This window comes from Gymnoscopelus microlampas, assembly GCF_963454915.1.
Source record: "Gymnoscopelus microlampas genome assembly, chromosome: 21".
Classification (NCBI taxonomy): Eukaryota; Metazoa; Chordata; class Actinopteri; order Myctophiformes; family Myctophidae; genus Gymnoscopelus; species Gymnoscopelus microlampas.
This window is the reverse complement of record NC_139958.1, coordinates 9325188-9337252: the sequence shown is the minus strand read 5'-3', so window position 1 is coordinate 9337252 and position 12065 is coordinate 9325188. Positions and strand designations below refer to the sequence as shown.

Here is a 12065-nt window from a genome sequence, read left to right as displayed (position 1 = left end):
CATAGCTGCAATAACGTGGGACCTAAAAAGTCTTATCCTGGTCCTGACTACTAGTAATACTAGTAAAGTAGCATTAATATTTGACAACATACAGTATATTTGACATTTGAAAATAGCACACAAACTGAAGTCAGACCTTCAACATTTTAATATGAACATCACCATTTATGATATAACAGTATTTATAATATTAATCCCCCACCGATGACATCACATACGCCACGTAGAAAATTAAACCTAACGGGTAGTATGGTGACTCTGTGGCCTGTGAGTCAAGGTCTGTAGTGTTAGGGCAAGGTCACACTATTATTATTATTATTATGCGTTAGGTCAGCATCCCGTTCACTTCCATTCTATTGGAGCAAAGAGGTGGAGCTTCTCGTTGTGGCGTGTTGAACATGTCTGAAACTTGGGAGTTCAACATTAGTGAACTTTGACCAGGAATCAACCAACAGGAAAGACGGACAGTGGTTGACCCCACTTGGTAGGCATTTTGCGTGTAGTTTTCTTTCAGGGAGCCCACACTGCAGCATAAGTCAAGCAATATACAGAAAACACAGAAAAAAACGGCACTGGTGGCCACAAGCTGCAAGACAACATGGAAAATTGACATGTCTGACGCCTTGTTGGCTACAACGCTTCTCACGCAGATGTGCGACTATACCCTTAACCACTAAAACCCCATACGTTGAGCGGAGTGCTATGCACTAGCTCTATGCTAGTGTCTTTTCTGTTTTCGCCCTACATTAAATGCCTTCGCTGAAAATAGCAGATCGACAAGGCTTTTACAACGCGTCGCAGCGCGACGCGTTGTAAAAGCCTTGTCGATCTGCTATTTTCCCCACAATACCGATGCTGGGGTTTAGGTGGTCACGGTGAAAAAAAGATGTGGACGGATGCTGAGTTACCATGGTGACCTGTTGAGGCGGACCAAGAAAGATTTAAGGCCATTTGGTGTGCGATTTCTGCATCGTTTCGTTACAGTTCGTGTTAAGCTCTCACTAAAACTTAAGGCGTTACGAGAATAAGTTCTGTTAAGGTGGTCTTGGGAAGTGAAGACTGTCACAGCCTTCAATGAATTTTAAGGAGGTATCAGTCCTGGTGGTCTGGGGTTATTTTAAGGTGGTATGAAAATAATTCCTGGGGTTATGTTAAAGTGGTGTGAGAATCAGTCCAGTTAATGTGGTCAGGGAAATTGAAGGGGAATTCATGGTCACCGCTTCGATCTCCACACCAAGGATGCCTCGCCGCTGCCTTAAGGTGTTATGAGAGAATCAAGTCCTGTTAAGGCGGTCTGGGGGAGTTAGAGCTTCGACTGCATCATGCCCATCATCTTCTCCATTTTAATGGCCATCGTCATGTCGCCTTTGATTTTCAGCTTCCCCGACATGAACGCCATCGTCGGCTTCAGTTTCCCTGGAAACGACAAATGTTAAATATGAAATTAATATCCACATAAAAAAAACAAGACAGGGTCTAATTACAGCATGGCTTCCATATGGATCTTGGAAGTCACATGGCCAGTAATCTATGACATCAGTTAACTCCATATCCAATCCGACCAGGTGACCACCATTGACTTTCAGTATTAAAGTTCTAAAAAGTAAAAGAATATTCACAATACATGAAAAATATTCAGGGATATGTACTTCCTTGGTCTACTGGCAGCGGGCACAATACATTTGGCACTGATCGGTCCAGACACTCACAGACAGACAAGGTCCTCTTCTAGACAACTTGAATATCTTGTCTAATAATAACATTTTGGAACACCCAAATGGGAAAAGTGTGACTTGTCTTTTAAATCCTTGAAATCCTATGTCGCTATATCACTGATGCTCAAACCTTTTCATGTCAAGGACCCCCAAAATGATATGCATTTGACCGCAGACCCACATCTCAAAATATTTTGTTCCAGGGAACCCAGAAGCAAATTTGAGTAAAACATGTTTGCTTTAATATATATATATACATATAAAACACTATAAAAGGGGCATCATCTGGGCTTCCTCTGGACACCTTCCTAAGTAGTGGGTGCTCAGCCACAGAAATGACCAGTAAAATAAAAGAACGCCTCTAAGGTGGAAAATGGCGGCACTCCAAAATAAGGGATGCAAGACAGAGGCTCAGTTGTGCAGTCTCTTGATTAGGCTAATGCGTTTTGGCCTCCAACCTCCACCCCCCCCCTTCAAAATATCAAAACATCCTGAGGAAACACTGCTGTAAATAAAATTTGAAGTTGTCTGCCTGTGTGTCTGGCTGCTTGTCTTTAATGCACGCCCAAAGCCCAGGTCAGATTGGGCTTTAAACTTTCCATAGCGGTGTGTTATGATCCGTGGAAAGTCATAGCATGGCCGACCATAAAATGCTGTTACGACTACAGTCGCAAGACTAGAGTAACGTGACGAAATCCCAATGTTATGCAAAGAGTGTGATTGCATCTGCTGCGATATATTGAAAACATTAAACTTTATCAATGAGCAAGATAGGACATGTTGTGCCATTTGAACACTGCATATGCGACAATACGGTGGTATGTGTGCACTGTTATAGTATTAGGAAACTGAATTAGGAAACCATCATTCAGCATCCGTTTCGCAAACCGTCTGTAACCGTGCCAACAGCCGGTGAATACGAAACTCACCGGCAAACATTTTGCTGAAGTCGGCCGAGTCCATCGTCATGATGACGTCTGCTTTGACTGGCGGCTCGCCCTGTCCAGCCGCTCCCGAATCGTTCTTCAGGTCAATGTACCAAATGCCCTCATGCTCACCTGGACATCAATTACAGTCAAACAGTCAAATATGATATCAATAATGAAATAAACACTATACATAAATGAATAAACAATCATGTAAAAGGTGGCAGTGGCTCAGGGGTAGAGTGGCCGGTAGAGCGGCCGGATGGCAACCGTGAGGTTCCCAGTTCGATCCCGGGCTGCCCAGAGTTAGTGTCAAAGTGTCCTTGAGCAAGACGCTGAACCCCTAATTGCTACTGATGAGCAGGTTGGTGCCTTGCCATCAATACAACATATGGTACTTTTTTATGAAAATATATGGGGGGGAAAAAAAGCTTATAAAAATATATGGGGGGGGGGGGGGGGGGGACAAATGCAAACAAATACTTCTGTTTTTGCATTATTCAGACATGCAAACTTGTAGCTTTTCAGCTACAATAGCCGTTTTGAATCCAAATAGGGCAATTGTGACACCTGACTCGGAAAAAAAACAACTATATATATTTCTTTTTTTCAAAACGTAATTCAAAATGTAATTGAAAATTGAATTGAATTATGGCCTGGGAAAAAAAGACAGAATGTTCTATATGTTTGAAATAGAGTTTGAAACACAGATATTGTACACCTATGCAATGATTTATATGTTGTGTCCTGTACGTCCATGTGGGCTATCTAAATAAAGAAACTATCTACTGCTACCGGAAATTTGAGTCTTCCAGGGGCATCAGGTGGGGCTACTCTGCTCCACGAATACCTGCGAGAAAACAATACAAGAAGGTAAAAAACTTACCAGACAGTACAAACTTGTACACTCCCTGAGTGGCCTTCACGATGTCAGGACTAAGGACTCCTTTGATGACGTTGAACGTGGCTTCTATGGGCCCTCCTGTACTGGCAGGTTGACTACTACTGGGTGGCTTAAAAGCCGGGGTGGCCCCTGAGAAACACAGAAATGGGACACAAGGTAGTGGTATTAGTAGCAGATTCGGTAGGACAACTACTATTTGTACTTAGCAGTAATTGCAGAACTAGTAGTATTATTATGTACAGTAGTAATAATAGCAGTACTAGTAGTAGCAGCAGCAGTAACCTACCATGTTCCTCCATCTGTTTGACCAATGCCTCAGGCTCGTCGTCCAGGAAGAAATCCGGCAACAGGTGTTGACCTGCCAGACCAATCAGAGTGCAGCGTTACCAAAGAGGCTACATGAGGGGGAGGGGCTTCAGAAACATAGGAGGCTATTGGAAGGGCTTTAACCACTTAAACCCTCTTGACTTGGTAAACTGGGTTGGCTAAACCTGAGTTTTGGTACTTGGGACGCTTTTTTTCTCTCTTGTCTACACCAAATATCTTCGCCCAAAGTAGCCCATCTACAAGCTCACAAGCTCACACAATTGTGAGCTTGTAGATGGGCTATTTTCCCCTAATGTTCCCCCCAGAATATGGATGCTGGGGTTCAAGTGGTGAAAAACCATAGGAGGCTACTGGAGGAGGCGGGGCTGTAGGAGGAGACTACAGGAGGCTCTCACCAGGCTCCACGGCATACTGATTGAAGTCGACAACACCCTCCTGCCGGAGGATCGTCTCGTCGATGACGAAGTTTCCAGTGTATGTGGTAGGCTTCGACAGGACGGCGTACGCTGCGTCGGACATGATCTCTACCGTGCGACATTGCTTTCCTATGCCAGAGCCGCCCATCATGTCCATGGCCGCTGTATGGATGGCTGAGAGGGGTGGGGGGTTAGCAATGTAGCATCAGCACACACACACACACACACACACACACTCTCATTATAAGGATGGCACCATTTCTGTCTGTTCACTCTGTATCTCAAAAGGAGGGCTGTGGACCGTTCAGAAACCTGCCAACCAGTGACATCATCATTAGGCATGTTTGGTCATTTCAAACAAGATTTCAAACATTATTTTGTATTTGTTATTAATGATAGAACAATGGCTTCTATTTCAGCATGCTAACTTTCCAGGAAGAGAAAAGCTGTAGTTTATATTAGTTTGGAATCCCCCTTTCTGTCTGCAGAAAGGGGGTTGAGTACCCTGTTCTGTACTTTGTTCACAGCCCACAACTGAATATCATTTTATGCATTTTATATTGCATATATAATCATATATTATAGATTCCAGACTCACCAGTTTTCGGCCACAGCGCGTTGACGGCGACTTGACCCCTGAACTCCTCTGCCATTCCCAGGACGCACATGGACATGCCGTATTTGGCCATGGTGTACGCTAGCAACAAATGAAGGGGAATTTAACCTTTGACACGGACAGATTTGGCATTTGTAGCATGTGTCATTATATGCCAAACACACTGATAATAGAAAGGTATTCATTCAAATTAACTTTTATTTATTCAATATAATTATTATAATATAATAATATAAATATAATTATTACAAAATGACTTCCTATTCATGTATTGTCTTTAGATCGGATACCCAGGTAGAGTAGTAGTTTTTTTATCGTTACCTGTGTGGTTCTTAAACCAGACGGGGTTCAGGTTCAGAGGAGGAGACAGGTTCAGGATGTGAGGTGTTTTGCTGCTCTTCAACAGGTGAGGGAGGCAGAGCTTAGACCTGAAGAGAACAACATGAGACATTCATTCATCAGGGTCAGGTTTTTTTTCTTTCTGTATGTCTCAGCTACCTGCCCCCCACATTACTTGCACACTGATAACACCTACTTCTGACTTGGGTGTGTCAAGTAGGACATCTACTGGTGGATAACGGCAATGAAGTTAACAGAGGAGTGGGCACCATAGAAACGGCACACAAAGTAGGCATATACCCATATATGTCTTGTTTTAGTGTTGGTATGTTATCGGTACGTTATTTTCTACTTTAATTATGTAATTATTTTTACATTATTGTATGTTATTGTCTCCGCCAGAGGTGGAAAGTATGTTTTCGTCTCCGTCCTTCCGTGTGTCCGCCAAGCTAACATTGGTCAAGCTTCACGTGACACGTATCGTGATAGGCTGACTCTTTGCTTTGATTGGCTAGCGAGACGCATGATGAAATAGAAACCTATAAATAGGTAACGCACTTCAAAAAATCATTCATATTTTTTGAAGTGAGCTTCCATCAGCCAAGCTAACATTGGTCAAGTGACACGTGACAATATGTAATATAAATAGGTAAGACAGGATTAATCAGGAACAGTACTGGCGGAGACCTGTGCTCCGAGGAGCATATTTTCTAGTTTGTACTTTGTTCGTACATTATTATTATTCCTACGTTATAGGTATGTTATTCATACGTTAAGTAGGTTCCTCGCAGGTTGACTCCCAACATGAGGTCAACTTTCTTCATCGGAGTATCTATTGTTCCCGTCAGGTTGATTGCACTGGCGTTGTTCACCAGGATGTCAATACCTGGAGCCACACACACACACACACACACACACACACACACACACACACACACACACACACACACACACACACACACACACACACACACACACACACACACACACACACACACACACACACACACACACACACACACACACACACACACACACACACACACAGAGGTTATGCTAATGCTAAAATAGAAACACTAGAACCTTAATGACACAGAACTGCTGACAATGCAATATAATATTGTAGAATAGAACAGAACACAAGATACGAAGAGAACACCACCAATAGAATAGAAAACAGAATGAAATAGAAATAGAATATATAAAATATAAAATAGAACATAATAGAAACCAACAGAATGTAACAATAATAGAATATAGCATAGAACACCATATCAAAAAATAAAATAAAATAGCACAGGGAGGGCACCATAGAGGGCACATGGGATAGTGTAGAAACCAATAGAATAGAACACCACATAATAATAATATTACACACAATAGAACAACAGGACACAGTAGAATACAAAAAAAGGAAGAAGAATAGAACACAATTTAGTTGAATAAAGTAGAACTGACCTCCAAACTTCTGGACAGCCTGTTCGACAGCGGCACTGATTTGTTCCTCATCGCGCACATCGACGATGCATGGCAACGCCTTACCTCCGAGAGCCTCGACTACGCGCACACACACACACACACACACACACACACACACACACACACACACACACACACACACACACACATTACTTGTGTGAAAAAGTCACTGATTTCCAATAGCAGTACTACTAGTAGCAGTAGTTGTCCTAGTAGTATTATAGCAGTATCAATGTTAACAATACTAGTAATAACAGTAGTAACTAACAATTAGGGATGTGACAATATGACATTTGCATGTCACGATTATTATGGCAAAAATTATTGTGATAATGAAAATATGCTTAAAGCGCCACTTTTGTTAACCACTTGAACCCCCAGCATCCCTATTATGGGGGAACGTTCGCAAAAAATAGCAGATCTACAAGCTCACAACGTGTTTCGTTGCAACAAGCTCACAACGTGTTGTGAGCTTGTAAATCTGCTATTTTTGGCAAACTTGTTGGAAGTTGTATGATGGAGGACAATTTCACGATAACTTAAAATCTCTGCGATATGATTATTGTGAGTGTTATATATCACGATAAATGATAATAATGATCATCGTCCCATCCCCAGTAACAATACTATTTCCTAGTACTCACTCTCCTGTGCTGCAGTGTAAATGGTTCCAGGAAGCTTTGGATGTGCCTCAGCCGTCTTGGCGGCGATGACAACATTGGCTCCGTCCCTCGCCGCCTTCAGAGCGATTGCTTTACCGATGCCTCTACTAGCGCCCGTGATGAACAAAGTACAACCTGCCAGTTTACTAGATAGATAAGACAGACAGACATAGTTGAATGGAGCATGATGCTGTGATATTGTCACACCAAGCACAGACAGACTTTTAAAAACTGAGCTGTTGTTTGAATAGAGGAGACATTGTTATTAAATCTATCATTTTAATGTTTCAACTTTGGCATCTGGGATAAATCCCATAATATTCCCGAATTCAAGAGGTTACTTTGACACTTAAAAGATTGTCCATGGTGGCATCAGTGGCATAACGTAGTTGCAGGAGGCCCCATAGCAGTACAGCCCCCCACCCACCGCCAATGCATGCCATTATGTAGCACACACCGATTTTGTATGTGGACTTCACAAAATACAAATGCAAAAAAAAATACCTCATATTCCTGTCAGTGTAAAACTAGTATGTTTTTAAAACCAACTGTTTACATGTAGGACATCATTCCACAAGCTGGCAAACAAGTTTACAGGCACAATCCCAACAGACATACCTCCTCCTACTCACAGAAGGATGTGCACTCTGTAGGACAGTGGTTCGGGACCCCCAGGGGGGTCCCCAGATGACAGTGAAGTGACAATTTAAGATTTATTTTTTTTAAAGAAAAAGACCATTAGCCTACTGCATCAAAAGTAGTCAACAAACTATATACTATAAAAACTGGTCAAACACTGGCCAAATTGTCAAACAATATAAGAAAAGAGGCCAAAATTGTGAAAATAGCAGATCTACAAACTCATTTAGCGGTGAACCGAGTCAAACGTAATGTAATGCCTCAACTCCTACATTCCAAGTGCTTATCAGGGTGGGGGGTCCCTAGTTCAGATATGATTATTTTGGGGGGTCACGGCCTGAAAAGGTTGAGAACCACTGCTGTAGGATGAGATCAATCTGTTCTGATGTGTACATTAATCATCAGTTCTAAATCAGCCAACTAAACAGACTAGCCAGCCACAGCACGACTATCTATGCTGTGTATGATATAATTCCAACGCAGGACTAACAGTACGTAAGTCTTTCTACATGCTGACAATGACATGCAAGCAAAAGGTGTAATATAAAAATAATATTCATAGCTGATATATCATCCTCCTGCCAATCAGAATAGGATATTTGTTTTAGAGTGACCATAATAATAATCATAATCTAAGAATAATCTTTATTTATTAGACCATGATATAATTATTTTAATAATAATATAATAATAAACAATATGCTTCATAGAAATGTATAGTTGCTAGTTATATATTTGGTTATTTGCAGTACAGTTTACTGTAAATAACTAAATATATAACTAACTGCAGTACACATACTATGGAATAGGCAGCAGATGTGAGGTTCTTGGTTGTTTATTGTTGGGATTATCCACTCTTCAAGGGTACGATAGCAGGAGTTTGACCCTCATGAAAACAGTGTCTCACACAAGTTGTGTGTTGAGAGCACAAGACATCAAATTAAACAACCCCTGTGTTAGCTGGGTTACATGTCAATTGTGAGATAGAAAAACGTTTTCCAGAAACATATGAGGATATGTTCCAACTTTGAATTAAGTTTTTGTTTGTTTGAATTACTAATGCATCAGATTTGGCTAATTTTCATCATTACTGTTATTTGCTGTCTCAGTCTGGACCAGGGTTTACAATTTCAAGCCCTTGAACTGTTGTAGCAGCAGTAGCCTTGGATCAAGACTATCATAGGTGTATTTTATCGATTTTGACACAAGTCAGACTCGATAAAATACATCCATGATAGTCTTGGCAGCAGTAGCAGTAGTAGTAGCCATGGTTCACATGACGCTCATGGTATGACAGTCATGTTTCAGGCAGGGCTATAGTAGTAGCAGCTGCAGCACAACACTAGCTTCTAGCTCTACATCCAAATGCATTGGACTACATCTCGACCGACCTGGTTTAACCCTAGCCTTGGATCAAGACTATCATAGATGTATTTTATCGAGTCTTTCGTATATATGAAAGATATGCAAATGTCAAAATCGATAAAAAAATACACATGATAGTCCAAGGCTAGCTAGTTTAACCCCGGTTATTAAACCACACAGACTGGGTCAGAGGTAACTGGGTGAAAGTTGACCATGCATCCACAATATCAACATGTAACAAAAATCTATACAATTGTAGCCTAAATCTTTAACAATACAAGTATTTAATACAATAAGTCAACACTGAAGAAATACATACGTTGCGTCATTATTCAGAGTAAAATATAATAAATACGAGAAATGGTAAATATCTCAAAAAATACAAATGCAAACATATGAAAAATGTTTTAAATCATCTTAATCGTTTTAAAGTCATTTGTATACTTTTGACTTCACATAAAAAAAACTGTCAAAATAAAACAAAGATTTCAGTTTTTTGACCTTAGCCTTAATGCTAACACCAGCTCATTGGTTTGCATGAGGGAAACATGCTAACCAGTTGGAAAAAGACGCAAAACTCACCCCGTGTTTGCAAACATTTTGGCGGCTTTCCAACTTTCCCCTTGGTGGGTCGAGACGGAAAAAAAACTTGTGCTTTTTAAAATTGATTGTTATTTATCTGTTTGACTCAATGAACACAAAAAGCTGCGAGGAGCTTCCTGGAACAACACGTCTGTCACGTAACTCTTGTCAGACTGTGTGGACTTCACGCGAGACTTCCTGTCAGTTCTTTGGATATCTGGTGGAGGAAGTACTCACATTTTCTACTTTAGTAAAAATATCAATAGTGCAATGTATAGAAATACTCTGTTACAAATGAAAGTCCGGAATTCAAAGTTCACTTGAGTAAAAGTACAAAAGTATTGGTATCAAAATGTACTTAAATAAAGTACAAAAAGTTGTAAGTACTCATTATGCAGAATCTAGTTGTATTCTAGTAGGCCTTCCTAATTGGCAAATACCACGTTCCACAACATTTCTTACACTACGTCTAGTAGTAACTTACCGTATTTACATACAGTACTTTTTAGTACTGTATTTTACTATGCTTTATTTTGAAAGGTGCATAGACTTCTGGCCTCCCAAAAAGTGCATTCATGTCAAATCCAAATTCAGGTTGAATGAATCTATGGAATGAATGAATGAATGAATGAATGCATTAATGCATGAATGGGTGGGTGAATGAATGAATGGGTGCATGAATGGGTGGGTGGGTGAGTGAATGAATGAATGAATGGGTCAATCTCCAAATTCAGTGGATATTGACGCAACACAAATTCAAAAGGGGAATAAAGACATCTAGATTACACATAGAACTATGTTGAGAGTGAACGTAGGCCTATTCATATGAATGTGAGTCAGAAAGCAAAATGACAGCAAGCACAAGCGCAAGCAGCAACAAACAACATATATACAAACAGGCAGACAGACAGACAGCAAGACAAACAGACAGACAGATAGTTAGATTCAGTTAGTCATAGCAGCACCTCAGTAAGAATATTTGGATATAGGAGAAAGGATAAATATGGACAGTCAATCTACAACAAGTATGAGTAGGCCTATACACTCTAGCTGCAACTACATTATTTTACAGTAGTTAGCCTTTAGCCTCTAATTAGGACACCAGCCTATAACCCAGTAGACCATTAGGAAAAATGGCAGTCATAGTATGAGTCATTAATCCAAGGACAGGGCCCACCATGGTACATCACCTGTACAACATACTATACTATAACTTCCAAACCATAAACCTAGAAAAAGAAAAAGTAATTCTAAACAATAGCTAAAACAAAAGCACAATTGGTATGTAGGGGGGTGGGACAACATCGTGCTATACTGGGTCATAAAAATAACTCAATTACGTCCCAAAAGAGGCATACAATTACACTAAATGATGAAAACATAATAGTTTACAATGATGAAAACACATATTGTACTATGTCATAAAACATTATGCGATACCACAGTATAGTATGTTGGTTGGTATCTGTATACGTATACATATGATATGTAGGACACACACACACACACACACACACACACACACACACACACACACACACACACACACACACACACACACACACACACACACACACACACACACACACACACACACACACACACACACACACACACACACACAATCTTTTGTTATTCTCCCATGTATTTAGGTTGAAATATTCTTGATCATGAAAACTAAAGCAACAAGCCTGTTTTGAAGTAAGGACTATAAAGTGCTAACATGTAAAAAGAATCACAGATACCTGAAAACCCTATATTTAAGTGTGCTTGTACTTCGTAACGTCCCACCGTTGCACTGTTCCAAGTGTCCTTGTGCGAGGGACTTACCTGCTGACTCACTTAGGAGGATGTTACCTGTTTATCAATGCACTGGAATCAGGACAGACATAACAACCATCAATAACTGGACTGTAGACCACTTGGTTCTCAAAAGCGGGGTCCAGGGTTCATTTGGAACCCCTTCAAGGATCCCTTAGGGTCCCTACGGGTTCCTTGAGGGGGTTCCAAATGGACCCTTACATGTCTGTAACTCTGAGAGTATTAAAGGGATAGTTCACCCAAAAAAAAAATCTATTTTTCTATCTATTAGTCA

General features: G+C 40.6%; 1 protein-coding gene across 1 annotated transcript; it reads right to left on the bottom strand.

Annotated features, from left to right (window-relative positions):
• Positions 1-133: 133 nt before the first annotated feature.
• On the bottom strand, positions 134-10158 carry LOC311037719 (hydroxysteroid dehydrogenase-like protein 2). The gene is made up of 11 exons (XM_084046987.1): positions 9971-10158; positions 7367-7530; positions 6702-6800; positions 6015-6129; positions 5226-5332; positions 4887-4985; positions 4268-4462; positions 3832-3903; positions 3528-3674; positions 2645-2773; positions 134-1416 (listed from the first exon to the last, which is right to left on the bottom strand). Exons 1-11 carry the CDS (start codon positions 9985-9987, stop codon positions 1304-1306), a joined length of 1257 nt encoding a protein of 418 aa, XP_083903113.1. The 5' UTR covers positions 9988-10158; the 3' UTR covers positions 134-1303.
• Positions 10159-12065: the final 1907 nt, after the last annotated feature.

Excerpts from the sequence above, each read along its gene's own strand:
- LOC311037719 (XM_084046987.1), bottom strand. Across the intron at positions 4,463-4,886 it reads CGCGCTGTGGCCGAAAACTG|CCATCCATACAGCGGCCATG; the intron begins GTGAGTCTGGAA and ends CACCCCTCTCAG. Across the intron at positions 3,904-4,267 it reads TCAGTATGCCGTGGAGCCTG|GTCAACACCTGTTGCCGGAT; the intron begins GTGAGAGCCTCC and ends TTGGTCTGGCAG.